This window comes from Pseudopodoces humilis, chromosome 14, assembly GCF_049639895.1.
Source record: "Pseudopodoces humilis isolate 2021_Gansu_Grassland_sample_001 chromosome 14, ASM4963989v1, whole genome shotgun sequence".
In the NCBI taxonomy this organism is placed as follows: Eukaryota; Metazoa; Chordata; class Aves; order Passeriformes; family Paridae; genus Pseudopodoces; species Pseudopodoces humilis.
In genome coordinates, this window is record NC_142213.1 from 60,208 (window position 1) to 88,170 (window position 27,963).

At 45.6% G+C, this 27,963-nt stretch overlaps 2 protein-coding genes across 4 annotated transcripts; both read right to left on the reverse strand.

Annotated features, from left to right (window-relative positions):
* Nucleotides 1–32: 32 nt before the first annotated feature.
* LOC102114568 (carbohydrate sulfotransferase 4) lies at nt 33–14,385 on the reverse strand. Of its 2 annotated transcripts, none has more exons than XM_014260551.2 (2): nt 11,558–14,385; nt 33–3,010 (listed from the first exon to the last, which is right to left on the reverse strand). In XM_014260551.2, exon 2 carries the CDS (start codon nt 2,995–2,997, stop codon nt 1,819–1,821), a length of 1,179 nt encoding a protein of 392 aa, XP_014116026.1. In that variant the 5' UTR covers nt 2,998–3,010; nt 11,558–14,385; the 3' UTR covers nt 33–1,818. The 2 variants fall into 2 exon arrangements, with proteins under 2 accessions (XP_014116026.1, XP_005532012.1); XM_005531955.3 differs by lacking the exon at nt 11,558–14,385 and adding an exon at nt 6,723–8,789 and having other exon boundaries at nt 52–3,010.
* Nucleotides 14,386–14,532: 147 nt separating this feature from the next.
* Nucleotides 14,533–24,298, reverse strand: TAT (tyrosine aminotransferase). Of its 2 annotated transcripts, XM_014260549.2 has the most exons (13): nt 24,170–24,298; nt 22,295–22,537; nt 22,026–22,130; nt 21,134–21,201; nt 20,602–20,760; nt 20,283–20,421; nt 19,709–19,761; nt 19,186–19,338; nt 18,157–18,285; nt 17,638–17,721; nt 15,956–16,054; nt 15,058–15,207; nt 14,533–14,922 (listed from the first exon to the last, which is right to left on the reverse strand). In XM_014260549.2, exons 2-12 carry the CDS (start codon nt 22,527–22,529, stop codon nt 15,064–15,066), a joined length of 1,368 nt encoding a protein of 455 aa, XP_014116024.1. In that variant the 5' UTR covers nt 22,530–22,537; nt 24,170–24,298; the 3' UTR covers nt 14,533–14,922; nt 15,058–15,063. The 2 variants fall into 2 exon arrangements, with proteins under 2 accessions (XP_014116024.1, XP_014116023.1); XM_014260548.2 differs by having other exon boundaries at nt 14,533–15,207.
* Nucleotides 24,299–27,963: the final 3,665 nt, after the last annotated feature.

The following is a 27,963-nucleotide window of genomic DNA, read 5'->3' on the forward strand; positions in this document are numbered from 1 at the left end:
GTAATTTTCAAAACAATACATTAGGGAAATGCATCATAAGTTACTTTCATGTAATTTTTTTACTGACTGGAAACACTGAAGGTTTTTATTCAGGTAAACACTTGAGACACACGATTGTGTCCACTGGAAACAAGTATTCATAATAAACTTAAGCTGCTCAAGCTGACATTGGTTAATGTAGGGATAATTAGCAGTGTACTGGAAAGAATCTATTTTTGCTCAGAATCTGGCTTCTTGGCACTTAAAGTAGGAAGCTCTCTACTATGACTTCAGTGAGAATGAGCTTTTATCTGCTTTTAGCTGAATATGTAAAGGTCTGTTTTAAAGACTATAAAGAAAAACAGTGAGTCTGTGCTTCTCTGGTGCAGTATAACTCCCACTTCTCTATGTCAGCTTGCCTGCCCTAAATTTGCATAAACACAGTGTAAATGCTGAAAGCTACCTTGCTTTCAGAGAACTTACTACCATGATTCCAGTGCTGCCTGCTCAGCGTGGATTTTGTCCTTCAACAAGATCCCTAGTAATAACACTATTATTTCCATAATACGGTATCCTGCCCTTTTCAGGAATTAGGGGTTTAGCTCTAGAAATACAGATACCCATATTGCTAAGGTAGCTTGTGTTCTGTAGACATGTGTTAGACTGCAATTTACACATGAGAGAGGATGTTCAGTAATAGGTATCTGCAGGCACTTCACTCCTCCCCAGATCTGGTAACAAGTTTTTCTCCTTGTCTTCTAGAACACTTAAAACCAGGTGAAAACAATTCTGTTCATGTTTGAACCAGATATATTTCATTGGAGGTGGGAGAACAGCGTTTCCAATGGAGGCAGTGGAGAATAGCATAGTCCATTAAACATTCTTTTGTGCTCCAAGACAAGAAATACTCTCACCAAATATTTCAATGGGACAACTTCCTGATCTTCTCTTGGTTTCTTCAATCCGCTCCTGCTAACCTATCTTCTCAGTTTCGGTACTTATGCCAATGAAATCTGTATCTGTACCTTGTCTTTAGGATCTCAACCTTAGCACAAATTCTTCTGTCACCCGTGTGGACTGTGGGAATTCCCAGGAAAACAACTGTTCTTGGGTTTGAAAGCTAAAAGACAGAATAATTTCAGCTAAAAAATAAATGGATTCACATAATCCCAGAAATGGTTTCCCATGTGAAAACTCAGGAGTTACTATTTTCAGCAATAGCTGGTTTATTCCATTTTCCCATTATACACTACGTGAACACAAACATTTCCCTACTTTTGCCACCAAGGGTGGATACTCAGGCACACAAATGGAGCAAAAGGAAAACTGGTCTTGAAAACTCAACCATTCAAAAAAAACAACCCAATTCCCAACATCCTTCCAGAAACCAAATGTCTGGTTGTCTTCACGTCTTTTCTGGCACTACATATCCTGCGTGGCAGCATGTCAAGTATAGGTTTCTTTATTCAGCTTCCTTTTATATTTCCTCTTCCTTTGCAGCACAGTTGCTCCATGTGGTTTCCCTAGTCTTCAGCTGTGGTCTGTGGAGGGGGTTTGAGCTTCTGCTATCTGGTCCTACTCGTTTGACATTCTGTATGCTCCAACCTAAACATAATTAATTTGGAAAACAAACTTGCATTACTTTGGCCTACATTGTGGTTGAATCTCCAGGGGTCTTAGAGAGTGACCCTGTGCTGCTGAGAGCTCTCCTGAATGTAGTCAGGGTTCTTGTACCACTTGTCCTTGAATCCATGCACATCCATGCACACATTCCTACACTTCTATGCCTGCACCTCTATCCTCTTTTGCTCTAGTGAACAGTTCAGCACTCTGCAGCCTTCAGAGAGTAGGTATAGAGACCAGCTTTTCTGCCTTCAGAATTTGATACTCAGAGGAGTTCTGGGCAAACAAAAGATCCAGAGACATATTTTTCTGCTCTTCTTCAGATTGAACAAGGCGGTAGCCCAGCAAATCCATTGCATCTTTGCACACATTTTGCACTTTTTCTATTTTCTGGAAAGGAAGTGTCTTTCTCCAGGCCTGGGATACTCTCAGTGCATCTCTTGACCCAATATCAAAGGCCTGTGCTCCGTGACCCTTCCCATGGGTGATGTTGTGCACCCACTTCTGAAGCTCTGGTGTGAAATAGAGTTCTGCAAACCTGTACATCTGAGCAGCCCTTGCTAGCGGGTCTCTGACAATGTCTTCATAGCGAACCAGCAGATACCGGTCTTTCAGGAAGCTTGGAGCAGCCTGTCTTCCTGCCTTGTATATCTCAACATGGCTTTTGCAGATTACTTGCATTGTGTTGTAGGGTCCCATTTCTCCCTTTGTCTTCTGAGACCCCACAACAATGTTACTGTCACGTTTCAGGTCTGCCATTGTATTCTCTCGGGACCTGAACACAGCCCGAGGATCACGTACCAAGTGAATGATTTTGAGGTTCAGGGATGGATCAGTGAGAAGCGGATAGAGAACTTTCAGGTCAAAGAACCGAACTTCCTTGATGGCAACATGGCTATAGGTTTTACAAGCTTCCTCCACCTTGCTGAATGGGTACTTGCCACAGATTGTTTTGCAGTTGCCTGCAGTGATTATGTCACTGCGACTGAATGAGTCACAGGCAGGTGGGGAGCACAAGGCTCTGCTTGTCTCCCACTGAAATAAATCAGACTTTTTCTTCTGGCTAGACATGTAAGCATCAAACACAGACATGTCACACAGAAAGACCGACCTGACTAAGTCCCGCACTGCCATGTGTAAGACATTGGCACTGTTCTGGTACATTGTAACCCACACATGCCATGCAGGCTCCATGAGGTAGAAGACACTGGGGTGCTGGCTGAAGATTTGTCCAGTGAAGGAGGATCCTGACCGCCAGGAGGAGAGAATGAGGATGTGGACAGGAGAAGGTTTTTCTTCCATGTGGGCATGGTAGTTGCAGGGTAGGAAGTGGATCAGAAGGAAGGACAGAACTACCAGAATCAGGAGCACCTGCACTCTTCTAGACTTCACCATGATTGCAAGGGACCTGCAGAGACAGAGGAAGTTCAGCATCACAAGATGATGAAAAAGGCAGGATGTGGTGCATCAGACTCCTGTGCATCTCTGCAGGCACAGGATTTTGGAAAGCTGCCACATTACTAGTGACACTGTGGCAACCACTGCACAAGGGGTCTTTGCAAAGGACATGAGTACTGCAGGGCTGAAGGTTTTCTGCAGCAAAACCACTGTTTCTCAGTAACCCATTCTAATACAGTCTTAGAAGATACTGAAAAGCTTGTTTGCATTTTTATCAACATTTAAGAGCTAGTTGAGTGCACTGAAGTAAATTGGTACATACAAATATGTACTTCATGCACATAATCCCTGCAAAGGATACTGGCAATTTTTATTAAAAAAAAAAAAGACAGATGTAAAGATGCAAAACCTCACTTTCTGTGGAGAATTTAACAGTTCCACATTTTACTTTTAAACACCTACTCTGACCAATATTTACAATTATTTTAATGCCAAAATGCTGCTGAAAACATACAATGTAGGTTTCCTTTGATTATGCGCCTTTTGAAATTTCAGGAAATATTTATTGTCAACACAGGCAAAACTTCACATACCAAAGGAAGAAGCTTAGCACTGTAATAAATGCAAGAACAACAATATCTCCTCCACAGACTGAACTTTGTAGGCAATTCTGCTAGAAAGACTCATCTTTCTGTAGGCAGGCTTAACTGCTTACCTGCCCTACTAGCCCCCTTCTTAGCCTAACTCCTTCTTAAAGACTGTCACCTGCTATCCTTTCCTCTAACCCCACTCATTCTGTAGGTCTTTTATGAGAAGATAATGTAGAATGTAGAATGTGCTAGTTGAACTCAAAGGTCTGCCCAAAGCTGGCTCCTTGTTTCATATATCAAACTGCTTATCAAACTGCTTTTCTTCCTGTGGAGGATGGCTGAATTATTGGAAAATGTCTAATAATTTTCATGCCACTGGGGATATGGCATGAAAATGCCACAGGGAGAATTCATAGCCTGAATACCAGCTGGCACAGGAATCTGCAGGAAGTACACTACTGAAGATGGGATCTGAGGCAGAAATATTTAATTAATTTTTTTTTTAAAGTACATTAAAGCACACTTTACCAATTATTCCTGTCTTGTGTGCTCTTCTTCTGTCCCCCAGCAGTGCCTGACTGTGCTTCAAATACAGGTTAGGTGTCTGCAGCATGGGTCACCCCTAGGAACAGGCTCCTTGGGCAGCGCTGAATCCCAGGCAGTAGGGAGTGCTCCCCATCTGCCAGGTTGGCCGTTTAGCTGTGCCACAATAGAGACAGATCTCTCTTGCTAGTGCAGGTACTTTATGTTTTCCAAGGTGAACTAAAATTGAAAAAACTTTTCTGGTTCCTAGCCATGGACAGTCTTTCCAGGGAAATGCACAGCAAGACCAGACAGAGCAGGGCCTCTAGTGCAAAACATTAATCCCAGACAGAGCAGCATCTGAGCCCAGGCCCTTACAGCTTTGTACACTGCTTTTGTGCAGTCCACAATTGCACAAGACTCAAGCAGCTATGCCCACGCAGAGCAGCAGCCCCCCTACTCAAGCAGCAGAGGTATAAACTGACTCAACCAGCTGCAAAGCAGACACTGCTTCCCTGCTACATGCTTGCCACGTCATCTGGGTCCATAGTAATTATGAATGTTCCCAAAGCTTCCCTAACTCCTCCTTATGCTCTGCCACAATTTTCCTCTGCAGCAGAGCTTTTAGACTAATTTCCGTGGGGGTGCCTCTTCTGATAATTCATACAGTCATTGCTGCTAACCAACGAGGAACAGTACTAATCTGTGCCTCCAAAATATACGCATAAATTGGCTTGTTTATCTAAGTTACCTGCTGTGCACTTGTGCTGAGGTTAGGGTTTATAAGGCAGCAATTATAATTTCTCAGAATAAGGAACAATAGGCAAGTCTGATTGTTGCCAATAGGTGCTACCACAATATGAATTTTACTTTAGTAATGTCTTGCAAGGATGGGGCTGTGCATTTAGTGAGGGACCACATCATTCTCGTCTCCTGGACAAGAAGCCCTTTTTTGGTTACACAACTGGTCTGTAGTGTTCAGATCTGACAAAGAGCTGATCCAGGTTGCTATTTGGACCAAACCTAGGAAGAGCTGCAAAGACTCTTGTAAAAATAAGTGATATATCAGCTTCTTCCTTCCAAATGAATACAAGCAGTGTTTACCAAAAGTCCTGGCTTCCAAATGAACTTTGATAATGTCACTTCCATCTGGCACCATTAATATTGTTATTCTAACTCCTGACAAAGTTCCTGGAATATAGCCAGAAGCTATTAATTAAGAAAAACTCTGTTGAGCAGACATGAACAATGGCATAAAGGTAGATACCCAGGTAGATTTAAAACCACAGAAATAGTTGTTTCTTTGGAAATCTACATGTGAATTGCCTGAGTATGAGAATGGAATCAATTTTTTTTTTAGGAAACAAGAGTATACTTTTATCTCGGATCAAATCAAGGTGCTTTAGACATTTCACAGAGTGACTTGCCATCACAAGTCTGTTCCACAGAGTAGAAGGACTGAAGTGAATTGTGTGCCTGATGAAGAGGAATGAAAGAGCAGCATCATACTATACTATCATACATTCCCTAATATGACAGAAATACTAATTATATAACCTTATTTTTCACCACAGTATTTCTCAGTCATGGGAACTGGGACATTTCTAAACTAAGGTCTCAAGCTTAACCACATTTTCTCTACAGCAAATGTCTGGAGTCACCAGTGTTTGAGTTAATTTCATGTTGCAAAAGTGAAAAAATTAAGGCCTCACAGTGCTGCCAAGTAAAGATCAGCCCAAAGTGATTGAGACAATCTCAGCTGCAGAACTAGAAAAGCACACTCTTACTGTGTGCTAACAGGGATGAGCCAAGATTGGCTGACAGAAGAAAGAACTGGAAGAATCTCAGGGCACAAAGGATGCAATGTAGAAGCTACCCAAAAATACAACAATCCAGTGTCAACATGTTAGCGTCTCCCACAGCAAAGGTATGAAAATACTGCCTGAGAAGCTTGTTTAAAAAAAAAAAAAAAAAAAAAAAAAGCAGTCTTAGTCTTTTCCAGGAGCACACAGGAACCTTGGAAAAGCTTGATCCTGGCAAAGAGAAAGCGTTACAGAAAGCAGTAAGCAGCCCAAGGGAAATGTACCCATGAAACACATGAAACATACTCAGCATTGGGCGCCATATCCCCAGATTACAGGTTTATTGAATGTCAGCATGTCTCTGACAGGTGTGAGACAGTTACAGCCCAAAACCACCTTGTGCTATGCAAACTAATGTTGAGTGTGCTCCCAGTCTGAGGAAGTTCTCCAAGCAGGTATAGGTTCCCCATTGCTGTAATGGCAGCAGTATAACAAAGAGGATCTGGCACCAGAGAAGCTCCAGTCACTGGTCTTTGATGGCACCGATGGTTGTTCATAGTTTTTTCAAATGCTGCTTCAATTTGGCCTGGTCAGTTTCTGCAGAATTAGAAGTCATCTTCCCATTCAGAGGCGAGCAGCTGGCATGACTGTCACTAGTGGGAAAGCTGAGCAGGGGCACTGAGAAGACTGGAGAAGCAGGAACTACCCTCTAAGCCAGACCCACAGCTTCTGTCTGCAGAAAATTGTCACAATTTGCTAGCATCAAGAGCATCCATGCTAGATAGCAAGAAATGGTTGAAAATCTCACCTTAACAAGTCCTCTTGAAGCACCAGCAGACCCGATTCAAGCAAAGTTGCCCTCACACACGTTCACTGCTGTGGTACCTACGCCTCCAGGCAGTCACACGAACAACTGTGCATTCATGTACAGGCACTCTGCCTTCATGCTGGGGTCTCACGTACACATGTACTTAACTCCTACTTACACCTGTGCCTGCCCCTTCCTGTCCTCTTTGTGCACATCCCAGCTCTAAGACTGACTGCTCTATACTGCCCGCCTACTTTGACCAGCCTGGAAATAGGAAACTCCACCCTGCACTAAGCAAAAAGTACGGAAATGGCAGTTTCTTGCAGGGGTGTGAATGACTAGGTGCTGCTAGTAAAGGAGTAGGGCCAGAGAGTTCATGAAGGAGACAGAGATACTTTTTAACTCCTATTGCAGGCCCCAAAAGAGACTGCTGCCTGTAAAAGCAGGAGCAGGGATGTCTGTAGAGTGTCAGAGCAAAGGACAAGCAAGTTGCAAGGAGGACCAGCTTGTCTACCATGAGTGCAGATAGTACATACTTTCCTACTATTGCTGTGGCTGCTTGCCATGTCAGCAGATGCCGTTTCACATAAAATCTTTTTACCTCTTTGTCTGTACCTTGCTTGAATTAAACATTTGGGGCTGGGAAAGAAAACTGTGTGAAAAGACAAGCTATGAAAGGAGCAGCTGGACTTGGCCTGTTAATGATTCACCGGGGTGCTGGAGCTGCAATGGGACTGTGCCAGGTAAGGTAGTGAAACAGGGCAGCACCGGGCTCAAGAGAAATACTTCCACACAGAGACAGTTGCTCTGGGTCATTCCTATTCTGGATCTCATAGATTCTGTCACACAGTCTGGACAGATATAGACCTCTTAATGGTGTCCTCTTTGTGTTCCCAAGGACCTCACTACTGCTCTCAGGGCAAGTGGAGTATAGGGGACAGCAAAAGAAAAAATCTGGGCAAGGCTGGTGCTTCCAGCAGGAGGGACAATCTGAATGGGGCAGGTCATGTTCCCTTTCACTTGTTGCTTTGCAAACACAGATGGTCAAGCCCTGGTAACCCTGGGCTGGGAAACAAGGTGAGAAGTTGGCAGTGGTCCAGGTAGGGCCCTGTGGAGGGCCACACAATGTTCAGTGCAACCTGGATTTCTGCTATGTGTTCCCATGCCCTGCACTGACACACAGGATTTCCTTGTATGCCATTAGGCCTTTGTAAAGACCACACTACCTGAGTGGCCCTTCCTGAAGGATTATTCCCCCCTGGCCAACATTTACATAAACAGAGATGAATCAAAACTTCAGTTCCAGTTGTATGTAGTTTGCCCAAGATATACTGATCCCTTGGCATCAATATGTCTTTTTGACAGCACTGAATACTATTGCACAGTCATCTTGTCAAAGGGTTGAGCAGATTTTTTCTACTTGTATAGACACCACGTTCCAGTTATTTGTCTGAGCTTTCTTCAGGGCATCCTCTGTGGTATGAGTAATTGCACAGGATGAGAATATGCTCTTTCTTGGATTTGAGATTTGAGAGGACAAACTGGTCTGGCACACTGTATTTCCTGAGTGACACTTGAAGGAGGAAACCTCTGGCTCCTGAAAACAAACATCATGCTTCCCATACATCTCACTCAAAAGCTTTATGATGCAAAGCAGAAGCATATGGGGTCAGAGTAATCCCAAGCACACATACAGGCCATGTGGAGAATGGACTGATATCAGTCCTAAAAAGAACAACTTGGGGGTGTTGGTGGACAAGAAGCTTCACATGAGCCAACCATGTGTGCTGACAGCCCAGAAACCAGTCATGTCCTGGGCTATGCATCACCAGCAGTGTGGGCAGCAGGACGAAGGAGGAGTTTCTTCCCCTCTACTCTGTTCTGGTGAGGCCCCACCTGGAATACCACATCCAGCTCTAGGGTCCTCAGCACAGGAAAGACACAGGCCTATTGTAGTAGGTCCAGGGAATGACACATTTCTATTTTCTACCCTCCCTTTGTGGACTCAGAGACTAGTGAGCTCTGTGAACTGCCCATGCAATCACACTTTGTATTTCTTACACCCTGAAGAAGTAAGCGAGATGTACTCTGCTCCCAAGCCTGCATAAACAGATCACACCTGACCCAGTGCAGCAGCAATAGAAGTAGGCTGAGGAATAATGCCAATGGTGTAGACTAGAGTTTAACACCAGTAAAAGTGCTTACACTGGAGATGCCTCCCTACCTGAGAACATGTTTTTGACAGCTGATGAGAGAACCAGGTACACCTATGGCAGTGAAACCTGATCAGCTGTAAGGTTTGACTAAACCCATGCCCTGTCTTCTGCCATTATCTAGAGGAGATGCCTAAGGAAGAGGAAAAGAAAAACATTTCCTCCCTGAAGCCAGGGATCTGGAGTACATAATTCACCTCTCTGAATGCAGATGTCCAAAATAAGCTAGAGAGTGATGCCCTGGAAGCTCCTGTTTCTTTCTGTTGGCTGTGACAAGAGTGGACAGTGATGTAGACACAGAAGCTGTCTAAAATCAGATCAAGCTTGTCGTTGTATTTTATAGCACCTAGATGTTTTTCTGTTCACTTTCCCAGTCTTGTTTTGAACTTAGATACTTTTGGCATCAACAGTATTTCCTGGCAATATGGGTATGTTTAGCTGCATGTTGTGAGAACTACTTTCCTCTATTGTGAACCTACATATAAAAACTGTATTTGGTATAATGACAATTTTTTAAATCAAGAGAGACAATGAGTAATTTCTCCCTATTTGCAGTCTTCAAGCTATACAAGTTTTTTAATATATGCACTTATATGCCCTGAAGAACACAACTCATACCAGGCTGATATCTAAAGCAGCTCATGGCAATCATGCTGTCAAAGTCTCTATCGCTTTCATGTGTGTGTGATGGGATAGTTCATATTTTCTGCATATCAAAGGTATGATGCTGGGGATCTGCTGTAAGAGTCAATGCTGTGACTATGCATTGGCAAATGTTACCCTTTCAAAGCAGAAGGATTTCAGTTGTTTTCTAGCTTATACTTCTGAAGCTGAAGAAAATGAAAATGTGTGGCTCTACAACACTGAGTGTGATACAAAGCTGCAATGTTGCTGCTCACATGAGGGCTATGCACAGTCTCCTGTGCTGATCAGTGGATTTGAGTAGCGCTATATTGTGTTTTGAAATACACAGGAAAAACCCTGCTCCTTGCAGTAAAGAAACTTGACAGTAATCTACAAAAATTAAAAAAAAGTCTCCATGTCGATTGCTCATTACTTTCATTGGGATGAAGGCAACAGAAAGGAACTCTGCTTTCAGAAAAGAGCCTTTTTTGGTAGGGGTGCTGTATACAGTCACCCTGGTTGCTTTAGAAATCATCATTCATAGAGGATGGAAAGAATGCAGCAGTGAGGGAAGCTCCAGAATGCATAGGAGCAGAGGTGCAATGCCTATGCTAAATTCCAGTTGGAGCAAGTTCTTCCTGAGCCAGAGCAGATGTTGCTCTGTATGCCTTTCAGAACAAGGAAAAATAACTGATATGAAGTCCTATATGGTGCCTTCTCTTCAAGGACAGGCTGGTGTGCCTGTGGCTTTTTTCTTGTGTTTGAGGTAAGTTTTAAAGTTATATTTTTATTTAGAAGCAGTTTGAGATCAATAGACTTGTATGAACTGGCACATAAGAACCCAAAGTCATGTTAGGCAAGAGCAAGGATAGTGGCTGACCTTGTCCTTCTCTCATCCTCAAACAGTTGCAGTATCATTTATTGTCTCCATTGTAGTACAGCACTCCAATATCAAGTTGTGGAGGAACAGGAAAATGAGAACACATGAGAGAAAGAAGGTCACATAATACTTTACCAACACATTACAGTAACGGGAAAAATAGTAAGAAAAAAGGTATTTATTCAATTTTTGAATTAATTTCACTGGTCAGCTTCTGCCTTCTTTATGTACATAGGTAGTCTAAAGCCAGAAATCAGCACAGGAACTGAAGCTGGAGCAGAGCAGCTAGTTTAGAGTTGAGAGAAACAATAGCAACAAGCAGACCTGAAACATGCCTAGCCCATGCAATGCACTGGAGTGCAGAATATCCTGTGCTAGCACCAACTACTTCTGTCAGGTATCCAGGAAATAAGTCATTCAGACTTATTGACAACACCTCTTTGCTTTGGCAAAGCTTCAGGGAACACTGACCCAAGACAAATAAGAAAAACAAAGATAATATATGACAAAGCAAAGAGCTGGTATAGATCTGGGCTCCCAGCACTGTAAGAGCCCATGCCAGACAGCCAAACTATGAGGAAGATCCCAGTGCTTCTGCCCCTTGGAAGGCTCTTCCAGTGCTGGGGACTGAGGTTGAAGGCTAGTGTAGAACATACAACCTCAACCTTGTTCTGACCAGTTGTTAAGCTTAGCTAGCTTGGTAGGTGCCTTGTAGCTACTGGAACCCTGCTGAGGATGTGTCTTGTGTGGCTGTCCTGTCAATGGCGTGACTTTGACCATGTTAAGCCTTCCTTCTCCTGCAGAGCTCCTCTCACACTCTGGTTTACAAAATCCCTCCCAGTCATGTCAAGCAAGTACTGTCTCCCAGCCCATTGCTGCCACCTCCTCTTACATCCATGGTCTCTTCCTGGCCACTTCTCATGCTTGTGGAAACCTATATATGCCTCTGGTGGGTAATGGCAAGTCAAATAATAATATCAGCCAAAGATCAGCTCCTTTGGCCTCTGACAGAGCAGCACACCCTGGGAGAACATGGTTATGTGCTAGGCCTCAGACACAAAGTTTTTCACAGACACCTTCCCTTGGGGTTCCATTGCCATGAAATGCTCAAGCCTTACCTGAGCTCCCGGAAAGGCTGGGCTATGGTTCACCAGGGCCTCCACCATCATCCGCCAGACTGCTTCCTTGCAACCATCCTGGGTCCAAATCAGTGAAAACCACATCTTCCCACTGCAGGTGTACAGCATGGCTACGTGATGGTAGAGAGCAGGCTAGTGTAGACAGGCTCTTGCAGCCAAAGGCCATAGTCCCAAGGAAGGAAGACCCTCAGGGACCCCTCTGGTCTACAGACCTGCTGAAGGCAGTCAGGGTTACTGGAAGATGGAGTAGGCAAGGTCAGAGCTGGAAGCCAGGCTACACTGAGGTTCCTAAAGCACCTGGGGGAACTGATGGACTCACTGCTGGCAGGTGCAATTTGTCCCAGCTTGCCTGCAGTGCTGGTTTCCCTGTCGGGGGTGAACCTACTACCAGGCCCTTTGGATGCTGATGGCACTTCAAGTTGACAAGTTCCTTCCTTTCCCAAAGAGAGCACTAGGCATGAGGTTGCCTCCTTGCCTAAGTCTCCATAACTGAGGTAAATCACCCAAATCCTAAAAATGGTCCTAAAATCATGGCCGGCCCAGACAGCACAGAAAAGAGCAGATGCACGATGCAAGCCTGTGCCAGGTTATACCACTGTTGCTCCTCAGCTAAGACAGGGAGGATGGCTGTCGATCGGTGTGTGAGCCAGCACAGGCAGGATGCAGGAACAAACACAAAAACACAGATTAAACACCAAGTAAAGTAAAAAAAAAAAAAGTAAAAAGAAAAAAAGGTAAAAAAATAAGTACCATTACCTCACCAACCAGGGGATCCTCAAAGCAGGACCCAGGCAGAGGCACACAAACAGGGATGCCAGCACTGTGGAGTCTGGTCGATGCTCAAGGATCACCAAAGCTGCTGTTTTCACATGTATATCAGGGATTATTACAGGCATAGTTTACAACTGAGATTTGATCTTTACTGCAGCAAAGCAGAAATGTCAAGCATGTTCAGTGGGGTGGCTCTATGTATAGCACAGGCCTATGTTATCTGAAGACAAATGTACCACTAATCAAACATACAAGACTAAACAACAATTAGTATAATATATATGTTTTTCTACACTTCACCTGCAAGACAATTGAGTGTATTTACGATCCTCCTTGCCAATCTTCCCTTATTTTCCCACAGTCAGTTATAAGGGCACTGGGGCAGGTCTACTAAAGCTCTTCAGATCTTGTCTGAGAAGAGCAGCTTCAGATCCTCTTGTGGAAGAGATGTCTTGACTTCTTCCTTGCTCTCCACGCTGAAGGGATTTTCTTTGGCACAGAGTACCTCCAAACTCCAACTTAGGCTAGTTTGTATGACTGTCACTAACCTACGCCCACACTATGACGCAAAGCATCTGTGAGTATAATACCTGAAAAATGATACCAGCACATTTGCGGTTTAGTGCTAGTTTGCTATTGCATCAGGGAAAACCTAGGTGTGGTCAAAAGGCAGTGATATGTTTACAAAAGATGACAATGGAGGATGTGGCCTTGAGAAATCTAAATATCCTGATATTTATGAGGTATATATATGCCTATGTCTCTGGCTCTCTCAGTCTTCCCAGTCAAATGCTGCTGGGTCAAAAGAAACAGGATTGTGTTAATTATTGCAGAATATTTGCATGTTAACAGACATCTCTAAGGGGACTCCACAAGTAAAGGGGTTCCTGAAAGAAGAGTGATCTCAAAGGATCAGCTTTCTCTAAAACCAGGATCTGTTTATTAGTAATAGGTATTAAAGCCACAGAACCTAAGGTACACGGAGAAGAGTTGAAGGAAGCAGCTGGTACTTGAAAATTGTAGTAGGTTCAAGATGGCATAACAATGCACCAACATGCTATAAAGGCCTCCTGGTCCAACAGATCTTCACACACCACCCTGCTTATTACTTGTCAATGTTTTTTCTTAAGCAGCTCGGGTGATCTGGCTCTATTTGAAGGTCTAATGGCATGAAATCTCCGAAGCTGTGTACCATTCACCCATAGCCTCAGCTTCCTTCTCTTTTTGTTCTGGGATTGGTTTCTTTGAAAGATGAAGGTTTAGCATAGACATTCAGCTGATGTGTCAAAGACCTTTACATACAGTGGTATCTTTCTCATTTAGCCCTCCCCTCTACCAAAATCTGCTACCCAGATTTTGTACCGGGCAAGGAAAGGGGAGACAATTAGACAGTTATGGAATCTGGCAGGACTGGCAGTGGGTAATCTAGAGCTAGCTCACTTTTCCTGCCATTGGAGAGGCAGGGTTGACCTGTGGGTCCCAACTCTGTGGGAGGACAGGTGAACAAAGCTTAAGGTGGCAATTAAGTTGCCCCTCTGACAGTTCCAGAAATAGCTCCTGAGCATCTCACTAGAACACGTGTTGCAATGGGCATTATCATCCCCTCCCATTTCCACTGAATAAACAGACAACAAGCCACCAGTTCCTTATTACTTCATGGAGCTGACGTATTCAGCAATCAGTAACCCTGGTACTGCTGGTATGTCACAAACACCACATACAGCAGGAGCCATGGGGTGCCACCCCACGATTCAGCACTACAGCAGGAAAAGCATGCCAAGCCTTGAGTACTTAGGCATGGCTGGCTCCAGTCCTGGGGATAGCTGCCTCCCTGCAGCAGAAAGCAGAGCATCCACTGCTCTGCTGGGGTCTACAGTGGGGGAGGCTGAGGGCCAAGGAGAAGGAGCAGACAGGACTATTCTGTGGAGAGTGGACAGGCTGCCACAGCAATCTGACAACATCATCATGGCAAGATGGGCTGGCTCCAGTCTGTCAGGCTTGCACAGCCCATCCTACTCTCAGGGTGTGGGTTTCTTTGGGGGCCTGAATCACTCTCACCATACCCCTGCTGGCACACAGGATGGCCCTGGGCAGGCAGGGACATGCCTGGGGCACTGCAGTACCATGGGCTGAGCAAAGGTGACCCACACAATGACCAAGCCCAACAGTAGGACAGTGCAGGATTGCCATGTCAGAATTTTTATTAATAAAAAAAGTTACAATAACTTACTCCCTTTATCACACAAAGGGCTCAGTATAAAGAGCTCTGGTCTCCTAAGATAACATAGGGAAGTGAGAGGTGGGTATTTTTATCCTCCAAGACAGCAACCTTCTCCTGTCTCCAGGGGGAAGTGTGGCCAGCACAGGAGCCACAGGCCAACAGGGCCTTTGCCAGAGGGCCCAACCCAGGAATAACCTTCTGTCCCTGCCTGCAGCTGGTTCACAGGTAGCACAAACCAAGACAGGGCACAGATGCTGAGTCTACAGAGAGATGAGGGACTGGAAGCAAGAGGATGTGCAAGCTCTGGTGGAGGAGGAGAGAGAAGTGTCTTCTTTCCATAATGCTGAGGAATCTGTGGAGCACAAAAAGTGAAGCAGCAGGAGAGCGGCTGCTTACAGGCAAGGAGAGGTGTTGCTGGCTGGAAGCAGCCTTGCCTGCCTGGCTGCTGCCTCATACAAGGTCAAGCCTGATAGAGGCAGGGGACCACCTGTAGCTACTTGTCACACTCCAGATCCTGGCCCCCCTCAGCACCCTGGTAGTGCATCTCGCAGAACTCCTGAATGCGACTGCAGGCCTCCAAGATCATCTCCTCAGGCACGGTGATCACTACGCGGAAGAAGTTTGGGTACTCAAAGCACTGAAAAGAGAAAAGATGAAGCTGGCAGATCACCTGGGATAGTGCCAGTTTTAGAGCCCTGCCTTGGCACCATGAGCTGCATCAGCACATGAATACGGTCAATGTGGAACAGCACAGTTTGGTTCTTGCTCCCTTAGACTGTTTTTCCTGTTCCAAGCAAATCTCCCATCTCCATCTGTGTTGACATGATGCTGTGAGGGAGACAGGTCAGAGGACTTTGTGTGAACTGTGCAGACTAGATTGTGCAAGGAGTGGGGTGAAAGGAGTTAGCGGAGGAGAGGGCTGGAGAATATTTAAGGCCCTGTCCATATCCAGTGTTGGAAGTGAAAGCAAGGCACAGGTGTTCTCAGACTTCCTTATGTCTGCAGGGGTGGGGGACTGGAAACAGACTGAGGAAAGGAACATAGGTGGCAGCACTCCTCTGAGGGAGCACCTTCAGCAAGGAGGAGTGGGGGTATATGGAGTTCAGGAATACAGCTCTGCGATCTTGAGAAATACTCAAGAGTATTGGGGAGTATGGAGTTGGGAAGATCCTGGAAGCCTGACTGAGGGCTGTTAGTGAGCCACACTGCCACACACAGAACGAGGAGCTGGCAGGCAGCTCCTACACACTACTATCGGCCATGGACACTTGCATACTCCCAGCAACTCCCAGCCTGTCCTCAGAGCTCAGGGATGCAAACCCCTACCGCTTCTTCCACCACGCTTTGGCCTCGCAGCTGCTTGGGGATCTCAGTGTTAGGCTCACCGTGGCTGGCAAGCAGAACACAGACTGCTCCGAGATGAGTCGCTCAGTGAACTCCACATCATTTTCAAACTCCGGGAAATGCTCCATCTCAATCTCAACCTGCATCAAAGGGATGTAACATGGCAATCAAGGGCACCAAAACGGTCTATAGTGTCCTTGTTTACACGCATGGCCCAACAACTTCCTAGTCAAGTGCACCTGTCTGCCCTCAATTTTTGCTCATGATTTGGGCTGCCTGGGATGCAAGACAGAAACATATAAACGAAAACCAGGCTTCTGAAAAAGCTTTCATTAATTACCTAAAGATGGAATTTCAGTTAAACGCTAGTTCAGTAAAGAAACACCTCATAGAAAAGACACAGTAACCAATTAGAAGTGAAAAGGAATAAATAAGACATTGAGACAGAGCTTGGTAGAGAACTCAAGATGCATTAATAATCCTGTCATGCAAGAAAAAACCATAATGCTTTGGTTTAAAATAAAAAGAAATATAGTAAGGTCTAGAATATCATGAACAAAATAAATCCTTGTAGGATGATATAAGTGGTAAAATGACATGAAAATGGTAAAATCTTCAGTAAATATTTAATTTCTGTATTTGGAAAGAAGGCAGCTGTCCATCTCTCACACAAAAACAGTGCTATTCTGGCCATTTGTTTATAGAATCCTAGAATGGTTTGGATTGGAAGGGACCTTGAAGCTCATTTATTTCCAATGTCTCCACCATGGGCAGGGCTGCCACCCATTGGATCAGCTTGTTCAGGGCCCCATCCAGACTGACCTTTATAACCAAAGAAGATTTTAATCATTTCATGAAAGTATTCTTAAACAGATAATTTGAAAGATAATTTGCATACAGAAGTTCTGAAAGAGCTAGTAGAAAACAAAAATAAACACATGATTTAATTTGAAATAGACGGTCAGCTACTGTAGAAATACATTAAGCGTCAAAGAATCTTAGAGCTGTGCCTCTACATAAAAAACATACGCAAAATTAGCTGTGTAGCACTGGGTAAAATTTGAAACAGGGTCAAGTGATAAGGATTTTTCTGTAGAAATAAGTGAGACAGATACTGCAGTATTGTCCAGTTCTGAGTCCACATTTTAAGAGTGAATGAAAAACTGAAGACATTATGAGATGGAAAAAAATAAAATAAAATATTTTAACAACAAGTATTAAAGTGTCATAATTGTCTCAACTGAGCTTGATGAGATGAAAAAGGAAATTTCAGCATATTATAAACTTTAAAAGAAACAGGCATGGGAAAAGGCAGAAGAAGAGGCAACACCACAGGCAGAAGACAGACATGCTAGTATGAAGAAGGCTACATCTTCTACAGGAGGTATGATAATCTGCCTTATTTTACAGAGGCTTCCAGTTGCCAGCCGGCTTCATATCCAGGTAAAACAGCCTTGTCTTGAAAAGTACAAGTCATGGAGCTCTGTGCAGGAGCAAGTGGGTTAAGTGTGCTGGCCTCTGCTCTGTGAGCAGTGAACAGCATATCCTGCACTTCTGATGTGACCAAGGGTCACATTAGAATGCAAAAATGCAAGTGATGCATTTACCACACAGGGCAATATGAAAATGCACAGTAATGGAGACCTGGTGGCAAGTACCAATCTGAAAGACTGACTAGCTCTGGCAACCAGACCTAGTGTGAGTGTTGGCAATCCTCACTTACCATCAGGTACATGGCTCCAGCAGGCCTGACAGGCTGAAGGCCAGGGATAGCTGATAAGGCAGCATAACAAAGGTCAGCATTAGACTGAAAAGCAAAAACGGAGAAATTTCAAAACATGAGAAATTCCAGGAAGCAGCTTGGTGATTGAAAGCCAAACACTGGACTGGGACTATGAACAGGTTTGCCTACGGCAAATAAAGGGACAACAAATGCAAACAGCATGGGAGATCATGGCCTTGAGTACAGCAGGTGCTACAGAGCTGAGCTCAGCGAGTCAGTACCAAACTCCACCCCCTGGGTCAGCAGCTCCAGCTGCAGTGCTAGGCTGCCTGAAACTTATCACAGTCAGTATTTCTGCCGCTTACAATGTCTCCTGCTGGAATTTGATTTCTTGGGTCACCCTAATCACATACAAAACTGCACCTCCAAGTGCGGGGAGGGAGAGGAAGAATGATGAACTAGAAAGGACTCCCTCCAAACAATCTGTGAACAGACCTTGATCTGTAACAGCCTGTTTACCTTGAGGATGCTAAGGGTGTTGTGGTAGAACTCAGGTGGTGTTCGGTTCAAGATATGCTCCAGTGCTCCTTGGACAATTGTACAGGGTCCTAGGATCCTTTGACTCAGTCTTAGAAGGCCATCCCTGATCTGAGAAAACATCATACTTGCTGCTTAGATGATGCTTTTCTAAAGGAAAGGAACAGCTCCAAGGCTCACTTCCTGTATTTCTACAGCTGTTCACACCCTTCTCTTCAGTGAGCATACAGAGTACTAAAGAACATTTGTTTGACTATTTGCCAGGTTTAGCAGACTATTTACAGAGTCATTCCCTGTTCCTCCATTGCAGGTTGAAATGCCAACACAGACAACCTTTGGAGCTTCCCAATCTGACTCAAACCAGGCTGGAACATTTATAATACAAATAAAGCCAGAACTGTTCCAAAATAAAACTTTGCATTTCCCTTAGGCTTGTGCCCACAATCCACACTTTCAAAGCCAGGTAAGGACAATCAACATTAGCTTTTCTGCTCACTCATTTGGTCCTCTCTTCTCCCTCTTCCTCTGCAGAGAGCCTTCTAGGTGGAAAGGTCACTGCAGTAGATGGTTGTCCTTGTAACACAGCTGAAAAATAGCCAGATAAAGTACTGGCAGCACTGCAAGGTGCTTTGTTCTTACTTTTAAGAGAAACCATGTAAGAGCATATAGACACCACACATGGACTCCACAAGCCCGATAAGCCATGCAATACTTTCAGTGCACACTGGAGCTATTTGGGAAGTTAGAAGAACAGAAAGAGGACAAGGCATATATTAATGAGCAGAGACATGGAGTGAGTTACAGTGTAGATGTGGGTAGAAGGCCATGTGTGGGAGCAGATGGAGTAAGGAAGGGACATGAAAGAGCAGCAGAAAAGCAGGTAAGCACATTTGGGTGACACCCACGTGAGAGCAAAAAGCAGTACCTGCCTGTATCAGTTAAAGACCTGGTGATTCACATACTGAAGACCATGCAAGTCTTATGCTGTGACAGAAACACAGCAGTTCTCACCTCATTACCAAAGATGTCTCTCCTGTCATGAATTAGGATCCAGCCCATCCGCCAGCCGGGGACTAGCCATCGCTTTGCCAAGCCACCACACGACAAGATTGGCACATTGGTGCTAAGAGTTGCAATGGGTTCATACTTGCAGTCAGCAAATACCTATGACCGGAGACTCTGTTAGGGCTGTCCCAGCCTCTTACTGTGAGAACTGGGTGTGAGCATGAGGCTTAACAAGAAGGGACGCAAGGAAGCGATAGGAAATCAATGGTGAAAACTCACAGCTTCGAAATATGAACATGGTAAGTGCACACACACAAAAAAGCAAGCTGTTTGGGAAGAGGAAGAACTGGACATGAAAGGTTCCCCTAGGACTGTGCACCAAAGGACTGGGAGCTCCAGGCATGGACCCAGGCACAGGAGAGTGGAGCTGTCCCTCACCTCTAGAGACCTGGCTGCCATGGCCAAGGATTAGGTGCATCAAAAAGGACAGGCAGCATTGGGAGTGCAAAGGACTGCAACTGACACTCACCATGTCTCCATAGATCTCATCAGCCAGGATTGGCACACACTGTCTTGATGCCACTGTGGAAGAGAGGACATTCAGCCTGGACACCTGCACCCTCCATGGGAACAGACTTGCCCGCTGCTGCAGGGCCTGGCAGAGCTCTGAGGGAAGCTCTGTCTCAGGACACAGGGTCCCCATCTTCCTCCTAGAGACCGCTGATTTGGAGAGCCTGACCACTGGGGATTGCTGCCCTGACTGTGCCTAGTTCTGCTCCAATTGGTGGGGACTGGCAGCACAACCCTCCCTGTCAGGACAAGGCTCAGGAAGCACAAGTCTCCTGTGAACACTCCCTGTGCAGAGCCAGAGGGGAGAAATGAACAGTCCAAGTCACACAGAGCTTTTGAGAAAGACATGTTCTGTATGTTCTTGCCTAGATAAGACAGCACGTCCACACTGAGCAAGCCCTCATTCCTGAGGCGAAGCCAGTCAGAAGTAAAGCCCTGGGCCATGGTGCTGCAGTGACTGAGACATGAGCAATGGGGACAGACACTAGACTGCAACCATGCCCCAGGCCCCAGAAATACACAGGCAGGCTCACCTGCCAGGATCTCCTGGAGGTGGCTCTTGCTGAACACAGAGCCACAAGGGTTCGATGGGTTGTTCACAATGAGGCAAGCTGTTTTCTCATCCACCAAAGACTCCAAGTGCTCCAAATCAATTTCCCAGGCCTTCTCTGGCTAGTGAAGTGAGGAAAAGTGGAAGTAAAAACTGAGGAACTGGACTTGCCACACAAGGTCAGGTGTGCCATGGCATCAAGGGTTACTCATGTCACCTTTGCCCACTTCCCAGGCAGGATCGGGGTATTTCTGAGAGGAGAAATTTTCAGGGCTGCCCCTTCCAGACTTGCTACCACTTACCAAGAGGTTATAGAGTTTGACCTCTATCCCCATAGACAATGCCAGAGTCTTGTAGAGGGAGAAGCCAGGCCGTGGCACCAGGATGTTCTGGCCTGGGTTGGCCAGCACTGCCAAGGCAAGCTCTATGGCCTGGCTGCAGCCACTTGTTAAGATGACATCCTGCAAAGAGCACAGAGAGGTCAGTGGGAAGCATAGCCACTCTGAAGTACTCCAGACACACAGGAATGACATAACATCCAGGCTCAGCTCTGCCAGGTAGAGCCTCTCATCCAAAAAGACAGTGCCAGGGCCTGACTGAAAGCAGGGAAACTTCAGCTGGTGTAAAGCACAATCTCCTCCTGGGGAAGGTGGAGGTGAGTGGCTCAGGGAAGGGATGAGAGCAGCAGGAGGCCACCTTGGGACAAAGTGATTTGGGTAACTTTTAGTCCTGTAACTGGGCAGGGACGGAGAACTGGCCCCTATGCCCCATGGTCTGCAGGCAGCAGCATCCTGTCTGCAATGCAGTGGCAGTGCCTTGGCTGGGCACGAGTACCTGGGCCTTCAGTGGTGCCTCCGGGCAGTTGTAGTATGCAGCCACAGCTTCCCGGCAGGACTGGTAGCCTGAGGAAAGAGGAGTCAGACATGGAAGGGAGGTTTTCACAGGTTCTTTCCTTCTTGTTACCAGTACTGTTTCTTTCTTCTTACCAGTACAAGGCTCACAGCTGCTGCCTAGCTGGGGAAAGCCCATTTGGTGGTGTCCCAGGGTGGCAGAGACTGTCCTGCCTCAGGCAAAGCACTATGCAGCCTCAAGGCTGGGCCAGGATGGCCAAGAGCAGGGACGAACCTTGGGTGGGGAGGCAGACTCTGGCCCCAGCGTATTCCAGGGACAGAACTGACAGGGACAGAATGGAAGGTAGCCAGGGAGTTTTCTGAGCCAGAAGGAATCCAAGTGTGATGACACGGCTTTCATTGTTTAGTGATGGCACTGGGGCAGCCCTCCCTATCATAAGACGGAGGGTCCTGCAATACAGGCATGATCTGTGCTCTGTGCACGCTTTTGGCACTAACTGCAAACAAGGCTCACAGTGTCAGTGAAGTCAGGGAGCCCAAGGGGAATCCTAGTCAAGGCAGACCAGAAAGGAGCTTGGCTATAACCCATGGACACACAGTGCCAAACCCTTCTGGGTTCTTGATACCCTGTCTGCCTCAATGGCTGAGGTAGCGAACAGCTTCTGCAGGAGCTCTGGGCCTCAAACAACCCACACAGGAAAGAGCACATAGGTGTGTCAGGGAGATACATACACTTGTGTGTTCATGTGACTACTGGTGAGAACAGCTGTAGGGTGCTAATGGAAAGATGTCTGTGGGCTCCATATACCTGCTGTGGGGTAGCAGCTGGCATATGACTTCATCCAGCTCTCACAGGATGAGCTTTGTCAACTTACCAACAGATGGAGCATAACCATTGTACTGTCCTGAGTCCAAAACCTCCTTCACAGCCCGTGTGACCTCATCATTTGTGGGAAGGTTTCCAAAGACTGTTGGGTCTCCTTTTCAAAAATTGAAAAAATAGTAAAGTTGTCACTGATCTGTGACAGGTTGTCTGACCTATCCCTTGGTGCTCATACAAACTTTGTGCTTCAGAGCCCTGCAATCTGTCAGCCACACAGTTGACCCAAACACCTGAAGGCTTCAGCCATGGGACTATGCTCACCTAAGGACAAGGAGATCATGGCTTTCTTTGGGTTGGGTTCCACCTTCATGCTGTCTACAATGGCTCGGACAGGATTGAAAGTCTTCTTTGACATTTCAGAAGCCCTGACAGCCCATCTTGGCTTCCGACCCTTCACCTTCCCTGGGGATATGGTGTTCCCAGTGTTCTTCAGATGAACATCTCGCATAGGGGCATGATCTCCATGGCCATTCACTTGGATCAGGTATGAGTCCATCCTGAGAGCTGTCAGTGCAAAGTGAATTTCCTGGGCTTAGTTAACACATGTGAAACAAGGAATCTGTCCATTTGGGGATGCAGCCCATAAGTAAAATTTCTGAAAGCTGTAGACACTACCTACTGCCTATGGAGAAAGAAGCAGCAGCAGCAAGTAGGGCTGTACTTGGTGCCAGGATGTAGTGAAACCCCATGCCTAAGTGAGAGAGCAATACAGTAGGAAAGATTAAGGCACTTCTCTGTGTTAGTTGCACCATTGCCTACCATGGACCTCCTGTGCTGAGAAGGAGAAAGCCCTGCTAAAGCCAGCAGCCAAGAATTAGCAGCATGTTGTAGTCACTGCTTGACTGCAGATTCAATATTCCACTGACAGAAGAACCAGGTCACCCACTTTCTCCCCCCAGCTATCAACTTGCACACCTCAACCTGCAAACACAAGGGCCAGCCCACTATGTGTGTCCATATTCAGAATGTTTCTCCAGTCTACAGGCAGAAATGCAGCACAGAAACTAAAATAACAGATGCCAAAAAGGAAGTTCTTCTTTAGTGTTATCAGAATTCACTGGGCAGTGGCAGGATAGAGGTTAGACACTTGCTTCTGTCAACAGAGAACAGCCTAGCCCAGAGAGCCTAAAGCAAAAGGCAATGCTTAGGAAATGGAGCAAGACTGGTATGGCCTAGAGGGAAATCCAGGAGGCAGCACTGCCCCAAGCAAAGGGCCTGTAGTTCAACCTGAAACTGAGTAACAAGCAAGGCACAGCAGAGGAACAGCTGCCTTCAAGACCCAAAAATGGACAAAAAAGTGACTTATACATCCCAGCATGGTATACCCAAAACATGAGCTAGACCAGGCAGGAAAAGTCTAAATTACAAACTGCTGATGACTCAGGGCTTTCCACCTGCAGTTTAGGGATAGGACACAGAAGAGGCAGACCTCCTGAGACACAAAGTCTGTTCCTGCTGATACTGGCACACTACCTCGTAATCCTGTCACAAACTGCTTATGCTTTCTATTCTGTCCTATTTCTCAGCTCCACTGAATAGAAATTTTGTGGACAGTGCCCCTTTCCTGATGGAAAATAGCCCCAAACATAGCTCTACACTTGTAGATACAACACAGCTTCCCCTTCCTTGCCACAGAGACTGAGCTAGAAGGGCTGTAGTGTTGCCTGGTTCAGGCAGGATTTGCCATCTGAACAAACTTCTCACTGTTTCAGTGAAGTTTGCACCTAGAGATGCCTCATGCTGCTGCAGTTACTCTACCAGCAGTGCCTTATTAGGCCATTTACAGCAACCCAGGCTGATCTAACAGGGTCACAAGGCAAGACGTCAGCTTTTCTGCTGAAACGTTCTGGGTTTCCTTTCCAAAAGAAGAAAAGAAATATATAGCTGAAGAAATATACAGCTGGGCTGCACAAAAAATGGAGCCTAGAAATGAACCATGTATCTCAGTTCAACAGCTGGGTTGTGTCCCAAATACACAGTCCATCCTAGCAGAGCCCTTATATCACCCTGCTACATGGTTCTTCTGAAAACAGGAGCTGTAGACAGGCACAATAGATACCTTCAATGTAGGCAGCCTGGGAAGAACTCCCCACTACCCACCTGAAAGAAGCAAGGCACCAGAGCATAGCACTTTACCTTCTACAGCACAGACAGGGAGACACCAACAAGCTTGGGGGTCCAGTCCCTAGTTTTCATCCAGGACAAGTCCCCTTGAGAGGAAGGTCCTGTGAATTTTTGCCCGTGAAATAATCCCCAAAACTGGGCGTTGAGACTGTATCATTTAGCCATTGGCTCACAGAGAGGGCTGCTCTCCCCACCCAAAAATGACCTCTCCTCCCCTTTGCAACCATAGTCACTTCAAACACCTGGAATATGGCTGTGCATTAACTCTTTCTGGGGGCAGCCAAAGGACACGGCTTGGGTTCCTGGAGTGCCGGGGCTGCCATCCTTTGCTACCAGCACTTTCCTCAGTCTGCAAAAATTTGACCCCAGATTTGCTGGGGGCAAATCTGCAGAGTCCAGGTATTTCACCTTGTAATATAGCACCTTGTAATTCACTGAGAGTGGACTGATGGACTGTAAAGAGTTTCTGGGATCTCAATGCACTATCTGACAAACACCAGTTTGTGGCTTCATTACAACTGGAAGGCACCTTCCTCAATAAACTAAAGAGAGGAAAGCACTTCCCTAGCCAGTGTTTTGGAGGCACCAGGACCTGAAAGATTAAAGTAAGCTCAATTTGTCATTGGTTTGGAGGTGGTTTTTTCCTTCCTTTTTTTTCTTCCCTCCCCCCCCCCTTTTTTTTTTTTTTTGGTTGCTGCAAGACCCAAGTAAACTCATAATTCTGGCAGCCAGTAGAAATTATGCGATTCTTCCTTCTTTGCTGGTACTGCAAACCACAGATGACACCATTCCCAGAAGGCCCTTTTTTGCTAAGTGATGTGAGCCTATGGCTTCCTGCCTCTTAATTCCTGCATGGGTAAGATAAATGAGAGGCATAGGCACTCTTCCTGCCTTCCAAGGGCTGCTCCAAGTCTTCCCTTATTGTCATTGCAGCAAATAGCCAGAGACTGAAGAGCTGCTCAGTGACAAGAGGGACTTGCCAGCCTTTGAGCAAACAGACTGCTGATGCCTTCACTGCAGAGGCCATTGGTCACTATGAATTTTACCTGTTTATACCTGCACCTGAGTTGGAGGAGAAAGGACCTTGTATTCAACCCATGCTCACTACACAATCATGAGTAAGGCTGCACCTCCCCACGTGCAAGAAGTGACCCCTTCCCTCAGTGCTGTGGCTGGGCTGATACTGCTGGGGAGCCATGACCTGCTGTTAACCCCAATACTGCAATGATCACTCCTGAGGCCACAGTGGGGGCCAAGGATTCAAGGCTGGAGACAGGTTGGAAGGCAGGTTGGAGTGCAGACAGCAGGTCTAGTCAGGATCCTTAGCCCTAGACTGGAGAGCAGACTTCTCACTGCAACCAGGCCCAAGGCCTTTGGATAAGGAATAGCAAAAAAATAACCATTTCAAAACTCTTTCACAGAGAAACATCTTGTATTGAAGCTGTTTGGACTATTTTCTGCTGAGGACTGCACTGTTTCTCTCTCCTTCTGACTGAAACCTGACATGAGTAACCTTTGGAAGTTTATGCAGGCCCCCTCCAAGCACCTACAGGTTATTTTCTCACTTCCCCAGCTGGCCCCATCTCTTGCCATGCTGCAGCCCTGGCAGGGTTAAACATGGCACTGGGAGGCTTCAAGGACGATGCTGTATGTTCTGCCTAGCAACAACCCCAATCTGACGCAACTGGAGCTCTACCCGTCATAGTGCACACAGCAGTGGGGTTCAGGGGAGGCCACGGTGGAGACCTGTTGCCAAGGTGGGGGTGGGAAATGTGGCTCTGGAGACATAGGAGGCTCAGTTACATAAGGCTGAGAACCTGGTGAGAAGCAGGCTGAGGAAAGAAGTGTACAATGGTATCAGAGGGTTTCTCCTGCTATTACAATTCCCTTCTCTTGCTTCATTACTCTAGTCCTCCTCCAGAAGCTTTCACATGGGGTATGCAGCCCCTATCCTCTCACCCACTGTTGTACACAGGGCCTCCCAGGACCAAAGCATGAACACACAACTCAGCACTTCATATTCTAGAAATATGAATTTTTTATATTGTGAAAAATGAGGTTCACATAATTTTTATAGAATTTAAAAGTTGAATAAAAAAGACAATTAGGAGAAAAAAATAAAGTATACAGATACGGCCGGGTGTCTCTGCATTCAGCCAAGAGAGCACACCTACTGACAAAGGATTGTCCCTTGAAAACAGAATCCTACTACATATCCATAAATTCTCATACATATTCATACATCCTTCTTAGGATCTTTGGTGTTCTTCTGTTTAGTTTTCTCTTGCCCCCTTCCCAATAAATCAATCCTCTTGGCGCCATCAAGATTTACATTCCCTGATACCAGAAATGCAATAAATTCCACCCCCAGAGTTCTGGTCACTGCTGTCTTCATCTGGATAAGATAGTTTACAAAAGAAAAAAAAGAGTCTCCAGCTATCTTTTTCAGTCTTTGGGTTACACAAACAAAAATAGTTTTTGTTTTAATGCTATGTCATAGCTTAACGTCTATGTATTATACCACTATTTCTAAGTTTCATTAATAACAGAAATAAAGAAGACCATATTATTACAGCTAAATTTTCTAATCTTATACATATAATATTCATTATAATACTTGCAAAAAGCCAATAATATGATATGCATTTATAACAAAAGGAATATGAATCATCCTTCTACGGTGAAAGAGGCAGCAATACCCTGCAGGATGCATTTCTGCCAGCAAGGCTGCTGTTTCTCTGGACTGTCAGGCCCTATGCTCCTCACTAGCGCCCCACCCCACTGATTTGCCTTCACCCTCTGTAGTTTGCTTCTCTGTCCCATACCTGCTACATACCTCTTCAGCTCCCTCTTTTTTGTATAGCTTGAGCAATTGATAACTATCTCTTCCCACTGGAAGGAGAAACTAATGGTAACTTCAGCATTTTTTATGGTACTTTGTATGGTACCAGGGCTCCCAGAGTCCCATTTCTGTGAGCAGAGGGGAAGCCAGTAAGACCAAGCACTTCAGCTTCCAGACTGAGCAGCAGTCACAAAGCAGGACTGACAAACAGCTGTGTGAGGGGAGCACAGACTCCAGCATTGCTGCTCTGACAAACCTGTCTCTGTCAGGCTGCAGGTAGATCATACACAAGAATACTTTTGCCAATTCAGGGTGCACTGCTGCAGGGACAGACACCTAACTAGTACTCTGCATAAAATTCCACCAGCATTGGTAACAAATCACTTCACTTGTTACCTCCTTATATTTTGCTTTTGTTTCCAGCAATTTGTATCTGCTTCTTTCAGACACTGGTACAGCACCAGCCAGTTCAGGTTTTGTGTGTATCCTAATATCTTTTTTCTTTTCTTATAATCTTTGCATAATCAGAGCAGAAAAATTAGCTCCAAAAAAGCCCAGCTATGCTCTCCAAAGCTGTGCAAACACTGTGTTTAAGAGCCAGAAAGATGACACAGTACAAAATGAGTGGCTCAAAGCCAGTAACAGGGTGATTAAAAAATTTACAGCAGCTACAGTTATCTGCCTGTATTCAGGATCAATTTTGATTTGATCACAGAAATAAAAATCTGAAATGCAGTGAAATTGCACAGTCTAGCTTGAGATGCCTATTCTGGAAAAGCACCCTGTGTACTGCAAGTGGTTTGTAGGATGCTCTTGCCACCTGTGTGAGCTGGGCTTTGCAAAGTGGAGTACTGGTATCTAGGGGCTGTCTGATCTCTGTATTTCTTTTGGAAGGGGAACAAGGTGGCTCCTGCAGTGCACAAATGGAGGGCCTTACAGCAGGGACAGTGACCCTACCTAGGCT